The 23,485-nt window shown below is 39.4% G+C and overlaps 3 protein-coding genes across 3 annotated transcripts; 2 read left to right on the top strand and 1 right to left on the bottom strand.

Moving 5' to 3' along the window:
* Positions 1–2,652: 2,652 nt before the first annotated feature.
* Positions 2,653–8,741, bottom strand: LOC306748768 (ras-related protein Rab-5A). The gene is made up of 6 exons (XM_079231978.1): positions 8,625–8,741; positions 5,592–5,812; positions 4,546–4,697; positions 4,187–4,309; positions 3,842–3,935; positions 2,653–3,210 (listed from the first exon to the last, which is right to left on the bottom strand). Exons 2-6 carry the CDS (start codon positions 5,755–5,757, stop codon positions 3,095–3,097), a joined length of 651 nt encoding a protein of 216 aa, XP_079088104.1. The 5' UTR covers positions 5,758–5,812; positions 8,625–8,741; the 3' UTR covers positions 2,653–3,094.
* Positions 8,742–10,673: 1,932 nt separating this feature from the next.
* Positions 10,674–14,131, top strand: otud6b (OTU deubiquitinase 6B; the record flags this gene model as incomplete). Its single annotated transcript, XM_079231975.1, has 8 exons — positions 10,674–10,746; positions 11,466–11,614; positions 11,977–12,075; positions 12,339–12,539; positions 12,734–12,854; positions 12,983–13,044; positions 13,134–13,240; positions 13,540–14,131. The coding sequence occupies 8 exons, from the start codon at positions 10,674–10,676 to the stop codon at positions 13,622–13,624; spliced, it is 897 nt and encodes a 298-aa protein (XP_079088101.1). The 3' UTR covers positions 13,625–14,131.
* Positions 14,132–14,945: 814 nt separating this feature from the next.
* On the top strand, positions 14,946–17,010 carry lrrc69 (leucine rich repeat containing 69; the record flags this gene model as incomplete). The annotated part of the gene is made up of 8 exons (XM_079231592.1): positions 14,946–15,119; positions 15,227–15,353; positions 15,444–15,516; positions 15,903–16,098; positions 16,186–16,257; positions 16,367–16,468; positions 16,567–16,746; positions 16,903–17,010. 8 exons carry the CDS (start codon positions 14,946–14,948, stop codon positions 17,008–17,010), a joined length of 1,032 nt encoding a protein of 343 aa, XP_079087718.1.
* Between the last annotated feature and the right edge of the window lie 6,475 nt (positions 17,011–23,485).

Below are 23,485 nucleotides of genomic sequence, written 5' to 3'. Positions count from 1 at the left end.
GATTCACACGGAACCCCGACGGGACCCCCGGCCCGGGAAATATTCGCTCTGCCGTCCGCTCTACTCCACAAGCGGAGGATCAGACATGGCGCTCATCCTTATTTTCAATTTCTCACTGTAGGCCCATTTTCCTCCGCTAGGGGACTCAGATGGGATAGGCCAAATCCACTAGAATTCAGAGGAGAAAGGTCACAAAATGCAACCATTCGTAGCAAAATTTCAAGGTCAAATGTAATAGAGGAAATGTGGATTGCCATGCGGAGCCATTTCTCAGCACACCGTGACTGGTGAATAGTGGTAATTGCATGCAACATGAAATGTATACTAAAACACAATAATTCATAGACTAGTATTACAATTATTAAATCATTGCCCATATAACAATTAGTTAAAAACCCTGAATGAACAAAATCGTGGGATCTAATCAGATAATCAGACAACTATTGCATAAAAATGGTCAGATTAAAAGTCAGAGTTTATCACTTCAATGTCAAGTTCAGAGGTCATGACCTATAACAACCAAATGTGAAAAAAGGAAAGCAGTTGAGAAGAAAAAATATCACACTATCATACACACAGTAAGATTACAATAATACAGGATGAAATTTATTTCTGTATTTATTTGGTCATTACATACCAGAACTGTAAAATGCTTTCATTTAAATGTTTTTGGCTGCAATTAAGTGTTCACGGCAAAGAAAACATACAATTTACATCCTTATAATTTGTTAATTAATTTATTCATGAATCACCATCGTGCCAGCTGATAGTTGTTACACCGTTCCTACAATATCGTCACAAGGTTATTGAATTGTTATGAAGGGGCAGACAGTTGGTTAACCCATTCGTATTGTTTTGTGTCCGACTCCTCTGGAGCTTTTACAACCAGTGTTTCTGGGAGAGCGCTGGACCGCCTGATACAACCACAAAATAATTAGTGAAATGCAAGAAAGAGATAATGTTAAAAAAATAGAAACCAAAATGTTTGGATATTATTTTTTTTTTCTTTTGAGAAAAAGATACAAGACAGACAACTAAATAAATGCAATTTCATTTTTTTTTGTTAATAACACTACATACATTTATAAGACCACCACTGATTATAATGTAACCATTTTGTGTGAAAAAGGAACAGCAACAAAACTCCAAACTTAGATTTTAGCTGTTTTTTTTCTGCTAACTGTACAGTTTTTTTTAATGATTATCTAGACAACTCCCTAGCAAGCATTAGTCCGGTCACTGGTAAATCGAAAAAAGGTAGACTACACTGCAACACCCTATTTACAGTATATTATTTATATATTTATATTTATATATATATATATATATTTATATCACACTGGCTGTAATTATGAAACGATATATTCATGAGCATCATTAGTGCAAGGCATGAGTAAGACCTGAAAAAAAGAGTTATTGATCACTTATATGTATGCGTGTGTGCGCGTCGCTATGTGTAACATTATAGTGAGGGAGTGGGACAGAAAAAAAAAAAAAGTGTGCACTCAACATAAGTGAGGGAGAGCTGTAACAGACTGTCGGTGTGTGTGTGTGTGTGTGTGTGTGTGTGTGTGTGTGTGTGTGTGTGTGTGTGTATGTACAATGTTGTTTAGGTCTGACAGACTTCAGACTTAAGTCAATGTAATGTGTGTGTTGATGTGCAAATGTGTTCTCACACACACACACACACACACACACACACACACACACACACACACACACACACACACACACACACACACACACACACACACACACACACACACACACACAAATGGGCAAGTGTGAGTGAGTCTATGGATGAAAACTGTCATTAGCTAGCCAGTCCAGGCCCAGTTTGTGCACATTGACACACAACTGTGTCTAAAGCACTTCCTGAACAAGAGAAGATGACAAATTATGATTCAAACGAGATTATGAAGCAGCCTTACATATAGCAACTCCCAACTCACTACCATCACCGTCACTTTTTACCAGGTGCAAACCCAGCAGTGGTCCAGCAATGTTAACACAATGGAAAAAGTAATCTGCATACACTAAATCATCCAAAGACAGAAGGCCCAGGTATAACCACGGGCAGGGTCTAAACAAGATGTATGAAGGGGCACTGCATCAGAAGATGGGAAGGTGGTGCCACTGCCGAGGCCCTCAGACGCCCATGTGCCGTGTTGTGGAGAAAGCTGGGTGGAACGGGGTTTTGCTGTGCTGCATTGGTTCTTGCAGACACTCAAGTCACAGAGTAAAGACTGTGAAACATTGCACAATGCCACTCGGGACAGCTAGAAGCAGGCATGACTCCAGAATGGAGCCTGAGATAATGTTCACTAGTGCTATTAGTGGGCGAAAGGACTTCAACCGGGGGAGAATCTAAAAGGACTACAGTCCACAAATGTTTTTTTAACTTTAAGATAAAAGGGTCCAAGGGACCGAGAGGTGTGGCGCTTAGGGTTTGTGTCTCTATCTCTCTCTGCCTTTCCATCTTTACTAGATTCACAAGGATACACCTCTTCTCTAACAGACATATTTCTGTGCTACTGTAGACAAAAGGTTTTAGTTTTTCTATTGTCGGCCTTGTAAGTATATAAGTTTGTGCATCCATCATTTTGAAAAACGTATAGCAAACAATAAGTAACAAAATTATCAAAAATGAAACAAAACAAAAGACTGGTATTAGAAATGCAGTAGTAAAGTCTTAAGCTATCCCAAAAACAGGGAAATAAGCACTTCCTCTAAATGAAACTCATATCTACAAGTTTAGACGGTTGACAATGCAAGGCAAGGAGTACAAATGTCTCTAATATCTGCTGTCATTAAATCTATTAATAATAATTAATAGATGTAAAGTAGAGCAGAATTGTTAGGGGGCCTAACGGGTAGCAGCAGAACCATGATGGAGGGAAAGAGGCAAAGTCATGTGGAGAAATCAGTGTAATACCATTGACTTGAAGAGGGGGGCGGGGCACAGGGCATCGTTTTGCCGATCAGAGAATTGGAGATAAGAGTACAACACATTGCTTTACTGTGGTGGCATTCAGGGCATCTGCCACATTAGTTACTGCTCTACAGGTTGTTTTGGAGGAAGGTGTTCTTCACGTTAGGTACTGCAGCATGGAGCCTTGGCCGGCTGGGCCGCCTCCGTCAGGTCCACTCCCCGGTTTCGCCCGCTATTGGCTCCTGCAGCCTGTGGCTCACTCTTCGGCAATCTCTTTGCTGTCGGGAAAAGACAAACCAGTCAATAATACAACAATAATAAAAACGGCAAGAGTAATTTTGCAGGGTGCATAAGTTAAAAATAAAATTACTTCATGTAAATAATGTCAAATAACAGTAGGATTCATTCATTTGGTTTTGATACCTGCCTATTTATGCATAACATTTTTTTTAAAGAGGGGAAAGCTTTACAAAGTAGAAAAAAAGGCCTGTGCTACATGGCTAAAGGGGGGTAGGGTTAGGGTGCTACTAGACACTTAAATACATTCTCATTCAACATAATACAACAAGGTTAATTTAAGGAGGAACATGTTTTAATCCCATGTGTTATCTAGCCTTTGTATTGGTTTTTAAATAAATTTAGAAAATAAACACATTTTTGCACGATCGTCAAGTTGCTGCCACCGGTGTTTTCCGAAGTAGCCCGTATAATGAGGATGTCCCCTGGATACTCAATCAATGCAATTCTTTAAAAAAAAAAAAAAATTACGGATCAGGACCATTCACCCAAATTGACTAGAAAAAGGCGCCAGTCACCGAAACGCGGGTTGTTTGAATCACTATATATTTAATCATCTGTACCCCTCTAGAAAAGGCACAATCTATGAATAAAGTGTCAATAATTACCCACCAATAGCCATAAATATCTCATTCACGTTCATAGATGTCTTGGCCGATGTCTCCATGAAAAGTAAGCTGTTGTCATCTGCGTAGGACTGGGCATCCTTTCAACACAACGTAAACACCATGAGTTTTCAATATTACATGCATTCAGTGACAAACAACAACAATTAGATGGCGGCATAGAGACTGCAAGTCCCGACAGGGAAGACAAATGTAACTAATCACTTGTTGTGTATGTGTTGGATATAACAACATTAAACCACACCAAGACAAAACCAAGATATCCATGAGAAGTAGTAAATCAGTTTTCCCAAGAAATGCAACACTCAGACTGTTGTTTGTTTGGTCTGACCTGGAAGTCAACAGCTCTCTTGTTAGCGAGGTCGGCCTTGTTTCCTGACAGAGCGATGACGATATTAGGGCTAGCTTGTCTTTGCAGCTCCTTCACCCAGTTCTTTGCCCGCGCAAAAGACTCCTACAAATAGAGAAAAAGTGCAATCTGTCAATACCTTCATGTGTCACTAACTTTAAAAGATATTTCCTTTCAAAATAAGACATTTTCATATAGGCTACAAGCTGCATTTGAATTACAACTTGTTCTTACTTTCTTGAGGGCATGATTATGGTAAGTATCATATGTCCAACTTTAATAGTGTGAGTAAGACGTTGGAAAATTGTATTAAGAACTTGGTCAGGGGTGAATGAACATGCCTCGTTTGTGATGTCGTAGACCACGATGGCTGCCTGTGCTCCTCTGTAATACATGGGTGCCAAACTGTGGTAACGCTCCTGACCGGCAGTGTCCCATATTTCAAACTTCACCGTTGTGTCATCTAAACACACTGTCTGGGTGAGAAAGGCAGCTGAAAAGACAGAAAGGTGAGGTGTGAGTCAGCATTAGATAATAAATATTTACACACAATATGTTTTATCTAGGGCTGGGCGCGTTAACGCAGCAAACTATTAACGGCGTTAATTATTTGATCATGCGTTAATTCGTTTTTGTTTGTGTTTTGCATTGGGAGGGGCTTAATGCTCCCGCACACAGGTGCTGCAATCTCTCCCAGACGGCGTAGTTCAGACCTGGGCATTTTACGGCTCTCCCAGTCCGGCCTCCGTGAGGTCAATCAAAAAAAAAAGAAGAAATAAATAAGATGCACGCCATAAATGCAATACAACGGCACTGCTTTTACTCTGAAGGCGATTTACGCCTTTTATTTATGTGCTTCCACAGACCAGCTTGTTGCCAACAGACTGACGGGAAAGAACGTATTGTTCTGTAGTTTCTGTCCTCATATTTTTGATTTATATACTGTTGTTAACTTGCTGTTGCTCCAGAGGGCCTGTTATATTGTTCTGATAACATTACTTTAAAATAAAAGCGCGTAATACAATAGTTTTTACTTCATTATTGAATTTGGCGCATAATGCGATTAATCGCAATTAATCTCAGAAAAATAATGTGATTAATCAGTTAATTTTTTTAAACTTTGCCCAGCCCTAGTTTTATCATGTTATAAACATATTACAGGTCACAAATATATGGCTACAAAGCAGTCAGTTTTTCCATTATGTGAGATGATGGACTATAAAATAAAATGGTTTACTTCTCCAAATTCTTTGTGACAATCTTGAAAATACCAAAAAGCACCCAATTGGCTCAAAGGAAGAGCACCTGTCATAAATGTCACATTAAATGTGAAACCACCAACTGGCAGCTCATGTGCAATAACCTGGTTTATTGTTATGAAACTCACCTCCTATCGTGCTCTCCTGGAATTCATGGAACTGACCCTTGACGAAGCGGAGCACTAAGCTGGACTTCCCAACAGCTGACTCCCCCAAGAGCACCAGCTTAAACTGACAGATCTTGTTCCCTGCATTGGGTCCATTGGGTCTCGTAGCTCCTCCACGATTGGCCATGACCTAGTCCGATCCCCGGTGTCCCTTATGCCAAACCTCACTATCAGGACTGCTGCTGCAAGAAGCCAGAGAAGAAAATAGGTTTACGGACTATCAACGAGTAATGAATATGTGTTGAACGGTGACTCGTTTGTGAGAGAAATGTAGAAATATTCTGAGCAAAAAGAGAAAATAATAAAAGCCTACTGAGAGTTCTTATCTTGTGCGAGCAGTTAGTGATGGTTTCAAGTAATGACTAATATTCAGAGGGAATTGGAGATATTGGCTTGATCTTCCAAACAGTGACATGTATAAAATGCATTAAAAACGTTAACACTGATCTACATGGTGATCATGGTATAAGTGAACAAGGTGCAGACTACGTTACTCAAACTGTGCAATATACTGTTCTATGCTGCAGCCTTTTCACTGGCTTGCCTTAAATGGACATTCTGAAGAATTTTGGGAGAATAGAATGCAAACATTTAGCCCTTTAGATGCAGTTCAACAGGACTATACTTGTATAGCATAATAAATCAGTGTGCATGTGTAATTTGCCAACTAAGGGGAGTGACAATGTTTGGATCATGAGATCATGCAATAAATTAAGAAAAAAATCTATAAAAACAAAATTAAAAAAATACAAACTAAAGCTAGACCGATAAAAACGGCTGGGAATACTACTGCAAGTACTTAATATGGAGGCTCAACTTCATGCCCCTTATTACAATTGATCAGTTTAGTGATTATTGGTCGTCTTCAATACATATTTTTCATGTATATGTATTGGAGTAAAACAAGAAACATTAGTTAGCAGCATAGTTAGAGACACTCTCTTTTCTGTTATTAATACATTTGGATAGTCTAGCCCCACCCGTCAAACGGACAATGCCAATCATGTGAACTGAAAACAGGCCATTTAGTGAAAGTGATGCATTTCATACCTCTACTTTTTTTACGTGCCAAATTCAAGCTTTAGCCCTGTAGTGTCACACTTTGTTATATCTTGCATTAGCCGTTACGTTTTGCAGAAGCCATTTCAAATAAACAGCTGGCTTCTGCATAACTTCCACAACACTGGAGTTTTTGTACCATCCTTTTAGTCTCCTTTTATCACTGCAAAAGGAGAAAAAGTGTGTTACGTTACGAATTTTATGATTGAAAGCAATATATTAGAATTATGCATTGATTGAATTCAAATATTATCAAATTGTGCTCACAATGTATGCAATAATTTCTTTCTCCTTCTGTCTTTCAGTTATGGAAAAGAAAATCATTTGTAACATTATTTTAAGTCATTTAAATAAAACCAATTAACTCTATGGTGAAAGCATCTCACACATGCAACGTCCACATTTAAATATAACTGTCATTGTTGACAGGCAGTTACACACATAAGTATGCATCCCTTGCCTTTACATATGACATTATGGAAGAGGAAAACCCACCAAGACCACTAACTATACCATCAATCAAAGGAGACCTTGTAATGAACCACTTTCATGAGTTTTCTGAGTTTCGCCCACCCACATTACTTGCAAGAAACTCTGTATGGAAACATGCCACACATTCATGCATTGCTTAGTAACCTATTTAGGATTGAACTGCTGACTAATTTGTACAACAGATGGCTGTTGTCAGGAAATAAATGCAGTCTATGTCCAATTTGCAGAAATGTGTCCTGAGCATGATCTGTGAAATATTGTCCCTGGTCACGAAAATGATTTCACCACATCCCACTTGATTATCCAGGAGACAGATAACATGCTTACTAACCAAAATGCAGATACCTTATCATACTCACATATGCAAAAAACGACATGTATAAAGTATATTAGTAACCTATGTTGTTCTCTGTGGGGTGTGCATGGCCTCAACAGTGAAGTTTGAGACCACAGTTTAAATGTAAAAACATAATTTGATGTTGCAATGCCAAAGGCTCTGCTGATTTATTGACAACATAAGAAGGGATTTTCTCAAAAACACCTGTCAATATTATTGTCTTCAAATGCAAAAAATATTCAGGAATATGTAAGAACACTGTCCTCTTGGATAAAAATACCTGGGTAACAAACCCAAAGAAAGTAACCTGAGAAATCGTTTCTGAGGTAATTAGGTCCGCCATTTAACTAAGGATATTTTACAATAATAATTGTAAACGCAGGCAAAGCAAGAAGAAAACAAAAAATGCATCATAAACTGCTGCGTAAAAACAGCGACTGTGTTTCCTGAGACACACGACAGGACTGTCAACAAACGCTGCAATGCTCACAACATATGCGACTGGCGTTTGTTGACTGTAAATACTCAACTAGGTATCTGTTTTGATCTCAGATGAGGCGCCATTTTCCAAATTGTTTTATTGTCTAGCTAGCTGGTTGGTTAGCTTGCTGTTAGCCACCACAGCCTTTTAACTGGACAGTTGACGTTAGCCTCCCAACCACTCTGAGAAAAGCACACAACACGACAAGCTAACAGCGATGCATACAACAAATAGGTCGGGCTAACAAGCCAGTCGTTGTATTGTTACAAAACGTCATCAAATTGAAATGTAGTGCTGGTTTGTTTAAGTTATTTAATGCGGAACCTCAACTGATAAACACCAACGATAGCATCCCACCCATTTAGTGTTAGCTGCGAGCTAGCACACAGTCAACTGTTGGCAAGCCCCATGAATCACTCGCCCCTTGCTGGTGGCACCACGTCAACACTAAAGAGGAGCAGCTGGACTCGGTTAGCCGGGACAAAGGCCTGTGTTTACGCACTCCCTTGGCTATCAAACATCCCCGACATTAGCTGGAGGCAGCTAGCTAGCGACAGGGCGAGCTAGCGTCGGTCCCCGATGAGCGTCAGCTCGCCAGCTGGGCTCGTAGATTCATGTCAAGTACCTGAGAGCCAGACGATGGTTGGAACTTTAAATACCACTGCTGTAGTATGTACACACGGAGCCCAGGACACTGTGGTGCTGGTGGGAAACCAAGAAAATGATTTCAACAACCCCGTCACGTCTCCTCCTTTCTTTCTTCTCGCAACTTCCCCTTAGAACCAAAACACAAACAACTTCTTCCGCCCCCCCGCGCCACGTCACACGCGCGTCTGCCCTCGAGAAACGAGCTTCTGATGATAGATAGATACTTTATTAATCCCGCAATGGGAAATTATTTCGTTACAGCAGCATCTAAAGATACAATTAAAAACGCACAATATATATATATATATATATATATATATATATATATATATATATATATATATATATATATATATATATATATATATATATATATATATATATATATAAAACATAGAATAGGATAATATTAAATTCACTAATGAAACAAAAGTGTAATGATGTTATAGTTGAGTGATTGATTTGGCCAGAGGCGATTTGTTATAAAGTCTTATTGCCCTGGGCAGGAATGATCTCCTGTATATTTCCTTGTGACAGTGGACCTGTAGCTGGGCTATGTTATCAATAACAATAATTGCTCATCTGTTTGGAATATATATTGCACAATTATATGTTTTCATGATATTGCATTGTTAAATAGCCACATTTTATATTGGTATTTTATATAATTATTCCGTTATGTTGTTAATACAAAAGGAACAACACTGAAGAAGGTGAGAGAGATGTGTGCATACATATAGATACACATTTGTGTCTAGATAAGGAAGGTTTGGTTATTAATAATAACCATGCTACTGATGTTTAAAGCTGTAGTTTCAAACAATCTTGGCTTGTCACCGATTCATTGTTGGACCCCCCCCCCCCCCCCCCCTCCCGCCCATCCACGAAGTTGCGAACAGTTAAATGATTTTACCGTACCGGTTTTACAGTATTTACAGGACAAAAGCGAAAAGTATTGATGTCTGAAAATAAACATAATTTTGTGAAACAAAAAGGTAACCTTCCTGTAATATTCTATTAAAGCTCCCTCATGGTTATATATACATTTCATGCAACATTTAAATACTATTCTGGTGGCTCGACAAATCTGCCCTGAAGGTTATTTTTGTAATTTACAGAACATCTGGGGAATATAACTTCACGGTTCCCAGAAGGCTATTTTTGGAAGAAAAAAACGTCATACCTCCAGACAAGTCGACAGAAGATTTTCTAAAGGTAATCATATAAAACCTCAGGAGAACCAAGGTAACATTCCCCAAAGGTTCCCACAGTTATATTTGTATAGCTTGAATTTGTAAAGCTTAAATTTTATGTGTAATTCAGAGTCAAAGGGGCAAAATTACAAATGTAATTGTAAAGTATACAGTATCTTTCATACAATATGACATGTTACCATCAGGCATAGCTATATGCATATATATGTATGTATGTATATGTATGTATATATGTATATATATATGTATATATATATATATATATATATATATATATATATATATATATATATATATGTATATATATATGTATATATGTATATGTGTATGTATGTATTGGAAGTGAAAAGTGAAGTGGAGGTGAAACAAGCATTTAGTGACATATTCTAAAAAAAAAAGTAGATTACATGAAAATTATCTATGTGATCAATAGATAAGCTCCTTCTTGAAATCTATCACATGGGGTGAATAACTATGTGTGCAAATAGAACGGATTTGAATGAACGCCTGCAGCATATCACAGCTGGCTGCTATGACAGGAGATAACTGTAGTATAGTGACACGCCACTAGATGGCACTGTAGCAAAACTATTGTCAGAGTTCAAGTCGGCGAAGAAAGCTCCCTCCTGATTCCTCGTCTCTTCCGGTTAAGGCCGTATCAGCACGTTTTATTTATTGTGGAACATATATTTATTTATTTATCTTTCGCCAGTGTTGTGGCCTATTTTATGACAGACACAATAACACGTTATTTATCTAACGTCAGTTTCATATAGCTCGCAAAGACTGAACACACCGAGCAGCGTCCAGTCATGGAGGAGATAGTGGAGACATCAGAGGAGCACCTGGCAAAGCAGCACCGCAAGGAAAAGAAAGATATGCAAGGTAGCGAACCTCTACTGGTGTCACGTTCACTGTCAGCTTGTTTGCATCTTATGTGTTGTTTTATTTCTTGGACTTTAGCACAGTCGAGCCACCAGCAAGTCAAGTAGTAGTTTGGAAAATGTAATTTCACAGCAGACAATTCTGAGCAAACCTCCTATGACAGTGTAATCATTGAGGTGTTTGCCAGTCCTTTTTTTTGCATTATGTTTTTTAATAAGTAGCTCACAATTCATGTGGGTTTAGGAGTAAACTTCAGAGTGAATGATAGGCTAGAGAAGAGCTGATGCACAGAGATCTATGGGGTGAAACTTCATCATTGAAGTCAAAATATGTTTTTCATCACCTGTCAAAGGCAACATACACGCTGTGTCACCACAGACTTGGGCACGTCTGGAAGAGGTATAGGTTATAAGTATAGGTTTGAAAGATGTATTCACACACTCTTTGTGTCATGCTATGTAGGTTAACTTATTTTAATTCATGGAGAGAGGTGCAGCAGATGTTTTATTTCTTCTTACTAATAAGCTAATATCTAGGTACATCAATACCACATGTGAGTGTATTCTTCTTCTTGGTCATCAACCTAGCAAACATTTTTTTTTTTTTATCTTTTCTAACCAACAGCCAGCCCCATCTAAGAGCTTTATTATGCATTTAGTATCTAGGCCTTATTTAAGTATTGTTTTCTCAGACAATCTGCTCTTGTGCTTCATTATCAGCTCAAATCCAGAGCATGAAAAATGCAATCCCCAAAAATGACAAGAAAAGGAGGAAACAGTTGACAGAGGAGATTGCAAAAATTGAGGCAGCTCTCAGCCAGAAACATGATGAAGAATTGAGGCAACTCAAATCTACACCCGACACAGAGGTAAATATCTGCATTCAGACTACTGGAAAATCTCTTCGCTACGCAATACGATTTACATCATGAAACACGGCTGCCTTAAAAACATGTATCCTTTTCAATGCGACCCAAATATAATTGAGTGCACAACAAGTATTTATATAAACACATGTATTATTCCATACTAGACACATGTATGTATCGGAAGTGCACATAGTTGTATTTGATCAGTTAGGAGGTACTTTGTCAAGTATACAAATGAGCATACTGAATATTAACAGAATTAATTTGTTCCCATGTGTATCTAATTATGCTGACATGAACTGTTTATTAGACAAACGTCAATGTGCAACATAACCAAAGTGCTTATCACTCCATCATAAAAGGTGGAAGAGGTGTTAAATGGAGTGGAGACCATTAAGATGGACGATGGAGAAGAAGAGGAGGGGAAACAGACACGTGTAACCAAGGCCCAGAAAAGAAGGGTGAGATACTGTTTCCAACTCAAATGGATCAGTTTTAAGTGCTCTTTGTTATTGCCCACAGCTTTATAACTATCCTTTAGTGTACAGTGGAACAAGCTCACTTCAGGCTAATAATCTATCATCCCTATTTACTAGAATTCCCATAAACAAATATTCGTACTTGGTAGTGACATCACCCACCTGTTTGCTTTCCTTTTCAATTTGGTGTCAGTCTTGGTTTTAAGTATTAATGAAATGAGTTGTATTTAATTGATCTTCTCCAGGACAAGAAGGCTGCCGAGGAGAAAGAGAGAGAGAGCAGGATAGCAGAGGCCGAGGTACAAAACCTGCAGGGTGTGAGGCACCAGGAGGGTTTAAAGCTGGCTCAGAAACTCGCACAGCAACAGCTTCAGATCAAGGAGATCTCCTCTGATGGCCACTGCATGTATCGTGCCATTGAAGATCAGTTGGTGCAGCGGCCAAAGGTATGTCCTCTTGTTATAGGACTACTTTAGCTGTAGTTTGAATACCTAATCTAACTGTGAAAAGCAAAAGTGATGTCTACATTTCTTGCATCTGCACTGACTGTTGTTGCATCAATTGAAAATAGCACAATGCAAAGTTCATATATATGATATTACCAAAGTTCATATACATATTCTCTTCTGTTGTATTCTAGCCTGGCTTAATCACGAGTGTGAAAGAACTGCGGTCCAGCACTGCTGAGCACATGAGAAGCCACGCTGACGACTTCCTCCCTTTCCTCACCAACCCCACTAGTGGTGACACGTGCACAACAGGTAACACTTTGATCTTTGTTTTAGTTTCCAGAAACAATCCGTCATAGAAATTCCATGATATGAAACATCACTTTTTAATGTGTATGCACAGTAATCATGCTAGCGTTTGTGTGTGTATTGGTTTCCAGATGAGTTTGAGAAATACTGCAGTGACGTGGAGCACACAGCAGCTTGGGGTGGACAACTGGAAGTGAGTTGTTGAAGTTTGTCACAGATGCACTGTGCTGTTACTCTTTGTGCTTTTCAATAATTTGATTTGTCATGTCTTTTGCCCAACAGTTGCGAGCTTTGACCCACGTTCTTCACACGCCAGTAGAAGTAATCCAGGCCGACACCGCAACTATAAAAATCGGGGAGGAATTTGATAGTGTACCCATCACCCTTGTGTACGTTGTAAATATGTTATGTTTGTCAGGGGTTCAGGGAGCATTAGCAGAATTGTTCAAAAATATATACTGTTAAATTAGTAGGGTAATGTAATATATGAAGCTGAAAACATTACATTTACTGTACTTGTTCACGTAGAACGTTAATAAGACAGTTTTGGACCCTCATGTAACCACATTTATAACTTTAATCTACGCATTAACTATATTAAATGACACGTTCTGATAAAGCCTTTCAGAATTTTGAAAGGGTTATCTTTGACCTATTGACTCAGAATATATTTTCTCATTGTTTGCAGCTATATGCGTCATGCCTATGGACTAGGAGAGCACTACAATTCTGTGGAGGTGCTGAAGGACCCGGCCAATGCAGAGGACAGCTGAGAAACAGCTGTTCCTGGTGTGATATTAACCAATGTGTGTAATACATTAAGGGCCCCTAAGTACAAACGTATTTGGGGGGAGAACCCCCTCTCATTGAAGACAAGCTAAAGTGAACAGAGAATATTGCTGTTTTCAGAATGGCTTCAACACATAATGGTATGTCTCTGTTTAGAAGTCAAAAGATATCAGTGGGGAGTGTAAAATCGAGTTCTAAAAACAGTATCATTGTGCTCATAAAATGTAGCACAAGTAACGTGTTTATGCTTTTACGCTGGACGGCCTCGGCCCTAATGACCCCCGGGGTTCACTTAAGTCAATTTTGGGAAGCAACAATGGTGAACAGCCTACCTATCGCATCAGGTGGCACTTCTGTAATGTAGTTGCTGAACAGATGTTAACCATTCATGTCAATTGTCAACAGAGTCACTTTGGGATTGTTTAACTTTTGCAGTGTTCTTGGAATGAACTGAATTGTGGAACTTGTAAATCATCTCAATGTTACATAAACACATACAATACTAATAAGGTATGTCCCTGCTATATTTTTGGGGGTATGGTATAAAATGGTATAACCTCTTTTTTAAAAGAATACCGTTTTCAGTATTAGACTGTGAAAGCTGGCTGTTCCTTTAACTTAAGGTGATCATATGGCATGGAGGCATATGCACATCTATTCGTTCTTAACAGGTGTTTAGCAACAATTATCTGTACAAAAAGATAAAGACTTACCTAAACACTACTGTCACAATTATTTTATTCTACATGGATATGACATTTTGACCACAAGTGCTCTCCCCCAGGCCAATTCAAGTTGTCAGTTAATAAAATAGTTAAAACATGTCATGTTTGCCTATCATAAAACAACACGTACGCTGAAGGCCAACTGAAAATATCTACAATGAAGTTTGAGGTTGATGAAGTGTTGTTATGTGGTTTATGTGTCCTTTGCAAATGACGAAAAGATGGAAAGCTCCTTCTGCCAAACAAAAATAAAAACAAATGTCGAATTAATCGTATAAATAACAAACTCATATAATAATTTAACAGTAAATGCAGTAGTTACGACTAGCTTTTCAGTGCTTGTAATTTGTATGCATTATATTGAGGTATTTCTACTTTTACTTAAGTAGAGACTAAGTAGTTCCCCTTGTACTGGTAAATGCTGTGCCGTGATAATTGTGCATTGGTGTCATCAACAAGCTGAAGCACGTGGGACCATCCTGCTATGCTCAGCTGTCACCACTAGGGGCCGCTCCTTCCTCAAAGTGTATCTTCATCGACGTGTCAAAAAGAGTCTTGTCACCATAGAAACTTGAACAAAATGACGGAGTCAATGATAACAGCTGTATATGGCAGAGCAACCTCTTTAAACTTGACTTCCAAGAAACTAAAGGTGGTTCCCACCTGTGTTTCCGGAATAGCAAACCTGTCGGTTCTCCTGCTGAACAACAACTCCATCGGCAAGCTGCCTGCGGAGCTGCGCGCGCTGCGACACGTGAGTCTGCGTCCACCTGATGGAAATGTTCCAAGATAACTCTCTAAATGTTTTACACACCACGCAGCTTTGTGATTAAATACTTCTCGTTTTGCAATGCCTGCAAGCTAGCTGAGCTGAATTTAGGAAATAATGCCTTAAATGAGGTTCCTGCTGTTTTGGGCCATCTGGAGTCACTGAAGAAACTGTATCTGTTCAGCAACCAGATCACAGTCCTGCCACCGGATGTGATAGGTGGGTTCTCTCTGCTCTGAATGATGAGCACCGGGCACGAGTTATTTAAAAGAATAAAAGCTTAAGTTTTGGCATATTTATATTTTACAGAGGGTTTACCAAACCTTGTTGTGCTCAATCTAAACCACAACCAGATTCATAGACTTCCACCAGAGATTAAAAGGTAGGTCACATTTCATGCAATAATATCACCGCTTTAACAATTGGAGTTTACATGCAATGTTGTGGATAGCCGATATAAATGTGATATGTTACAGATTAGTTACTCTGTCAAAAAAATGCAATAAGTAACTTTTAATTACATCAAAGTAATACAACAGATTTATTTCCTCAGTAACAATAACTTACATTTACATGTATTTATTAACATAACTTCATTACATTTGTAAGGTAACAATGCTGACATGTTAAGCTAAATATCGAAACATTAATGATTTATAAACTTGTTTTAATCTATATGCCAAGAAATGGTCAAATGAAGGCCACAAAGGCCTTAAAAAGAATGTATTTCTGTGTTAAACACAAATGCAACCCTGTCTATATTATTAGTTTGAGTCTGCTTCGACATCTGAGTGTGCTGGACAATAAGCTGGAGGAGGTCCCTGTTGAGTTGGGTCATCTCACCAACTTGACTGAGATTAACTTGACTTCCAATAATTTGTGCTGGCTACCTCAGCAGCTGTACCGGTGTAAAGACCTTACCAAGTTGCATGTAGCCAGAAACAAACTGACCAGCCTACCAGAGGTGGGTATTCGCTGGTGTGACGTTTATTTTTTTATGGTACAATGGGTCACTTACATAACCAAAACACTTACCTTACATTTCAACCAGGGAATTGGGGCATTGGCAAAACTCCAAGTCCTGGATGTGGCTGGAAACAAGTTGTCCATATTCCCTGTTGAGGTACAGTATAGGGTATTAGCTCATTCAGCAGCACAATGCTGTTTCCTAAAAGAAGAAGAATACGGAATTTCAACTTCCTTGTATGACACGGGACAATTAATCTGTGCAGTTTCACCTGCTGCCCCTGAGGGAGCTTTACTATGAAGGCAACAGGTTTGTGCGCTGTGAGCCGATGTCATCAGTGCAGGATGTGGAAGTGCTTACGTTAAAGGTAAAGTGTCGCAGAAGTACAAACAGATACCTCATAAATGTCTTTGTGCTTATTCAGTAATATTGTATTGGTGTATTTGCTACACCTCTGTTTCCCAGGAACTGGCTGCCAGATTTGTCTTGCAGGAGGACAGGAAGCGGTCCTCTCTGGTCCACATGATGCTTCCCCACTACCCAGCCCTGACCGCCCTCTTGGCCAATTGCGGCCGTTGTGTGTTCTGCCTGAAGCCCTTCCTCACCACCTGGCTGGAGTGTGTGCATTTTATCAGCCTGAAGAAGGTTGGTTGAATGTCTTTGCCCCACGATCATTACATTATTAGGGGATTGAGTGAAATTATTTTTTATAAAAATATGATTCTCTGGCTCCTTGATATAGGAAGAATATAGTGGCTCATGTAATTAAATGTGCGTTGTCATTTTGTATGTGTGTTACAGGACATGAAAATGAAAAGTCTGCGGACTATTCCAGTGCGTGCTCTTCTTTGTTCATTTAAGTGCTTTAATATGGCTGGAGACTCCTATTATGCTGTTGCTACAAGATAAATACAAGTTCATTAAAAAAGTATTTTATTATTATTCATGATCTCAATCACTAGCCTATCTCATTTTTTTAAACTAAATCTTTGTACAATATATATATTTAACAAGAGACCTGTATGGCAGCAGTTAGATGGGCATTGTATGTTAATATGGGGATATGATTTCCAGTATGAGGTTTTCTCACAGATGCCATTTGACTCTGCAGTCACTAGGTGGCATCCAATGAACATTGAAAACGGTCTATCTGGGCTTCAATTGACAGCAGGTAGAATATATCTTTGCAATCATAGCTTTCATATAACCCCATTAATAGAATTAACAGTGTATCAGCTGGATACCAGTTATGTACACAGTCACTGTGTTTACTACTTATTTAGATTAAAACCTTTGAACGTTAATACCTGGATTAATTCTAGCGATGTTATTTCATGTTGGCTGGTCAGTGCAGGTATCTAATATATAACTGATAACTTTCACCATATTTGTTCAACATGCAGCCTACATGGAGGCTCAACCTTTGAAAAAATTAATTTCATTTTAAAATATTGCGTTTTATCAGCAGATGTTTGTATTATTTTGTCCACCTCATTTATATCAATGATGGGACGCTACATAATGAAAACACCTCTCTGTGTAATGCAATACCGTTTTTACAGCCCCATAAACTACGTCCTCCAAGATGATCATAAAGTTGAATCAACTCTCTCAAATGGTTTGAACCCAAACTGAACACTATAAACTATAATGTATTTATTGCAGTACTGTTGTATTAGACTGCATTAGTTATATGTGTACCTAATTAACTGGTGTGAGTGTTTAAAACCAGTAAAGTTATACATTGCCAACACAATGATACCTGGATCAAAATTTAAGCATATATCACCATCACTTATTTTATCTATGTAAATCTAGTAAGATCCTATTCCTGTGTCAGGGTTGATCAAGCTGTACTGAGACTCCATAGCTGTCCCATCTCTGTCTCCATCTCCAGCCAGTGGCATCTGTTCCAACCTGCCAGACAAGAGGGAGAGAGAGAGAGAGAGAGAGAGAGAGAGAGAAAGAGAGAGAGAGAGAGAGAGAGAGAGAGAGAGAGAGAGAGAGAGAGAGAGAGAAAGAACTTCATTTCTAGCAAATTAATTTCCCATCCACGCCTCCAGAGCTTGCTAGCTCGTTCAATGGCTGCTGCGGCCGCTGCTGCGTATGTCTACTGAGTCGGAGCCTCATGCATAAGGCATCAGGTTTAATTGCAAACCCAGAAACTAATGACTTTGGACTGGTTAACAGCAGGGGAGCCATACATCTCGAGCAAACTGAATGAAAAATCAGCTCAGAGGAGAGAAAAAAAGAAGCCTAGCCCCTAATTGATGAATAATTGAAGCGGCGAGCTACAGGGCATAATTGTGACATTTTGTTTCAATCAATTTCCAAGTGGTGTGGGCGAAAGTGCACTTAAAGGGAAAAGGCAATGACAATGAGGAAAGAAAGAGAGATAGAGAGAGAGAGAGAGCGGTTGGAGATGGAAATGGACATTGGCACTTCAGTCATTACAGTGACATTTTCTGGGGCAAAAGACCAGACTCATTCAAAAACAAAATGACTTTTCTGTCTATCTCCATCTCACTTTGGAGGCTTTTTGTCAAACTCCTGTTATGCCACTGTTGCATCACTTTTTCCCTGCCAGACAATTAATCCATATTCTTTTAAAACCATCTCTTTTGTTAATTTTTCACTTCGCTTATTCATTTGAAAAAAGTCCATTTCAAAGCATCTGTTTCAGTGGATGTATGTGTGTTTTCGGCAAAGCCTCAATTCCATTTCCAGTCAGCTTAGTTAGTTTACTGTCAATAAGAGTATGTAGGGCATTGGGCCAAGTCAGCGTGTTAGTGTGATGGAGCTAAACACAACCGCACCAGTTTGTCTTATTCTTGATGGCGTAGGGGACAAAGCCTTGAGGTCAGAGAGAAGCAGTCAGGGCTCTGGACATCTGACCTAATGCTCTTTGGTTTAGTTTTCAATAACTGACTATACTGATACATATATTTGCAATATCAATGCTCCACCCAAAAGCAGAAATCATGTTCTCATTGACATCATCACAATACTTAAGGAATAGTAAGGAATTTAGGAAAATACCCATATTCCTTTTCTTACAGAGTTAGATCAAAAGATTGACACCATTATATGTACAGGAAAGATGAAGCTACTTTAAAGTTGCTACTAGTGCCCTACTGCTATACTGGGGCTTTTGAGCAGATTGTAGAAACAAGATATGTGGCTATTAGTGAACTTTAGAGGTGGTGGTAGTAGCCTCCCCCTCTTGTTTATCTCTTGACAAGAAAACGCTTAAGTGTATTTCTTAATTTAATAAAACTTGCATTCTACATTCTGCTATTACATATTTCCTGAATAATCATACTAGGTGCCATCATATTGCCAATTAAGTCTAACTCTAGTGTGGTTTGCACTTCACAGGGAAATTGTGCCTGGTTACATCACTCCCGACTTTGCTTCCCTGCCTCCGGCACTGGAAGAGAGCTGTATGTTCACACATGTACATTCAAACTTTTTAAAGACTTAATTACCAAGACTAAGAATACACAGACACCTTTTTGTTCTGGGGAAAATTCAACCGTAAATTAAATATAATTTCACTAAATATTCACTAGATTTACATAATGACCTCACAAATTCAAATTGTTTTCAAGGGGTGTATATGAACATGATAAATAGGTCACTCCATTCCGCTGTAACTACACTAATGGGTGAAAGGCCAACATTACGTGCCTTCTTGAAGGCAGCAGATGTTGGGTCCTAAAGCAGTGGAGGTGACTCGGTGGCCTCGGGACTTGTCTGTTGGTCGGTCTGGTGTCTGGTATTAAGCTTTATGTATTCACACATATACACACAGGCCTCTTTAACCCGCTGCAGAAAAATCTAATACAAATCACTCCACCCACTCTGTATTGATGGCACATTATCAAGATCATACTGCCCCCATCGCTTTGTTTTCATCTTGTCGCTTCACAAAACACATAGTCGCACCCCCACTTGTGTGCAGACACACTTTTTCCATATCACTGAGCTGTCCCTTATGATTGCCATATTCAGAGAGGCCTGTGTTTTTGTACAGAATATTTCTAGAAAACCACGCACAGCTTGATTGACGTCTATGGAAATGAGAAGGTTGCATCCTCAAAGGAGACACCATACGGATGGGAGCAGCACACTGACGAGAGGCATCTACAAAAGGCGCTTGTAAATTCCTGACATGCCTAGCATATGTTAATGAGCCATTCTCTCACTCTGATATAATTACTGCGAGGGGATATTGCCTTTGGTGGAAATATCTGTCTCGCATGGCATGGCTACCTCATGGGGGTGAAAAAAGTAAAGAATGACAAAGTAGTGGGTGCATAAATTCTCATTTACCATGCTTGGAGGTAAAGAGAGTGATGTTGGCAAATTCACTCAGGATGATGTATTGGGGAGAAGACACCTTGGGTTCATTACATACCTCCTTTGTTAAAGCGCTTTCTGCAGTCTTGTATCGTTTGTTAGAGGCTATTTAGTCTGTCTTGTCATTTGGACCACTTACTTAGGATGTCTTCAGAGGAGCCTCTGGCTGCTTTAGCTCAAATTGCATCTTTGAGCTAGAAAGGCATGTGATATGTTAGCTAAAAACAACACACAGGATGCTGCAAGATCACAGGAGGCTGGATGGAAGCTTTTATTGTAATGGATCTGATGAAAATGTGTATTTGCTGCTGACGGTCATATGCAGCCTCGTCTCTGCACTTACGACTGTGACTTTGATTCTACTCTGTATTATCAACACTACAACTACAATGTGTTAAGGTGTAACATATATTTTGCATGGTTATCTGTGTGTGAATCTGTACTTTTACAGGAATACACTTAGAAAAGTGTGTGCAACTGGTTCCAGTAATAAACACAGCCCAGCATGACATTCCCACTGCAGCACTGTAGCGTGTTTAGCAGTTTTCAGAAATCCATCAAAGCCATGAATGGCTTTTCCTCAGAAAAAAATATTTGACACCAGCTCACCCTGATTTCTCCTCTTCTGTCCTCGGGGCAACCGCAGAGGTGCTATTAATATGAGTAGCATTGATTGCTGAATTAGGGGACTAGTGACTGAAGAGGGAGAAAAACAGCCATTCGATAGCGAGCGGTAGGCCAGTGTCATAGCCAGGAGTGCACACCACTCCAATCAGTAGAATCTATTGTCGTGCATCTCTGCCCAAGACAGATCTTGGTATCGAGCCACTGGCAGAGTACCAGGCTATTGTCTGGCTGATGGCTGCACAATCAATACTGTTGTGTTACAAATGCCCGTGGGCACTAGGGGGCACTATGATTCTCTGCTTGCTCTCCTGCAGATAAGGAAAGAGATGCACTGATGCACAGCAAACTGAGGTATGCCTGATGAATCAAAGAGATAGAGAAGCTAATAAAAGCAAGAACAATGAGCTGTTATTGGAATTGGAAAGCTTAATTGAAGTCTCAGTTAAGATCAGGCATCGGAGCTCATGTGTGACTATTAAATCTAAAAAAGTGCAACCAAATGTGAGAAACGGTGGAGGTTTGCTTGCACTCATTGGTGCACATCAACAGAAAAATAGATGACAAAGACACCAGATGTACAAGACAATAACTGCACCATCTTTTCATCAAATCCAACACAATTGTACAAAAGAGCATCCTTGATAAAAAGGTGGGGAAAATAATCTACAGGAGAGGGATCGGAAGCGTGCTTGAATACAAAAAGATGCTCCAAAACAAAGCCACCCAGATGTGCCAGTCTAATAACCCAGCTCCCTTCTAGTCTCCTTCTTATTTTTCACACAATATAATATATAAATAACAGTTGCGAGTAAACTGTCTGTCCTTTGAGGTTACAAAGAAGCGATGCCATTACTGAGCCTTTCCTCATTAGGGGAGTTTTGAGACAAGAGCTGCCGTCAGGCCAGCAACCTCTCTGGCAGTTCTGGGTCAGCTCCGACCACACTGCCAAAACAGCACGCCGCATTTGGTGAAGAAATAAGACAAAAACAGAGCTGGAACTTCAAAGGAAAGATAAATCTTTAATCTTGAATGTCTTTGAATCTCTTCGAAAGTTTCCATGGGTTTGGTAATAAAAGAGACCGCGGTGACGGATGAAGAATCCGTGTTTTTTCGGGAGAAAGTGACTCGGAAATCAGGCTGAAAGCATTGCATCTTTTGATGTCACGTCTCATAGTTCACTCAGTAGGATGCTGTGTGGTATTTTATGATGTGTGTGTTAGTGCTTTCATTTTCCAAAAATAATTCTTTAAGTGAATTCATTTGGATTATTCTCAGGTTGTGATATTACTCCTTACGCTGTAGTTTACTTCTCAGATAGAAAATGCAAATCCTCTGACTCACATGCATGCCAGTTTTTCACACTTTTGATTCATTATTCAAAACAACCTGGCATATGAATTCAGCCTGTCACACACACAGTGGCGAACCTGCTGAGTCGACCCTACGAAGTCTTTCAGTTCCAGCTCCACTCTATTCTATCATCAATATGATTGACGGCACACAATCTCAAAACCCAGTTTGAGGTCAAGTGATGGCTACTGGAGCATGCCTAGTATAGCGGAGCAGCAGGCGGGTGGGACACCAGGTAGCAGCATCTGGTCTCCGGGTTTTTCTAGAACACACACTGCCTGTGGCGCTGCAGGCTTGGCTGGCCCAACATCTGTCTGCGATGTGCAGGCCGGCTGGATGAGCAGACCCTCAACCCAACCAACCAGCCAATAGAACGTTCTGGCCGAGTGAACGTCCTTCAGGAATATGTAGGTTAATATCTCTGTTATCTCAATCTGACTCTACTCGTTCTACTCCGCTGCTGTCATTGTTTTTTCTTGTCGCCATTCCTCTGGATAAAGCCTGTATCCTCTAACGTTCCATGTTTCTCAATGCTTCATTTCTCGTGAAGTAAATGTTTTTCTCTAACATCACACTATTCACAGAGCAGCTGTGGCCTTCAGTGAATAAAACTGAAACTAGAAAGATACGTTGTGCACATTTCAACCTCGTATTTGTTGTAATAGTAAGAGACTGCGTGTATTCTTAAGTTGTGACAATCTATGCCAAAAACAAGAAAGGTGCTTTGTTGCATTTTCACACCCTCTAGTCAATATGTTTGCTATTTCCAAATAAATCTTCCAAATAAAAATGTCTCCAGATTAGAAGTAAAGGTGTCACAAAAGTAATTACAATTAATCCTCAGAGGAACATGAGTGTGCATCCCACATTTTACGCTAATCCATCCAATAGTTGTGGAGACATTTGAATAAATAATAATACTACAAGTTAACAGTAATGCAGTAATACTATACACTATTACTATACAGTAATAGACAGCAGGATTCATCGTCTGGGGAACATGAATGGCTGAACAGAATGTTATGGCAATTTATCCGATAGTTGT

Source organism: Taurulus bubalis, assembly GCF_910589615.1.
Source record: "Taurulus bubalis genome assembly, chromosome: 16".
In the NCBI taxonomy this organism is placed as follows: Eukaryota; Metazoa; Chordata; class Actinopteri; order Perciformes; family Cottidae; genus Taurulus; species Taurulus bubalis.
The sequence above is the reverse complement of the archived record's forward strand: the minus strand, read 5'-3'. Positions and strand labels throughout refer to the sequence as shown.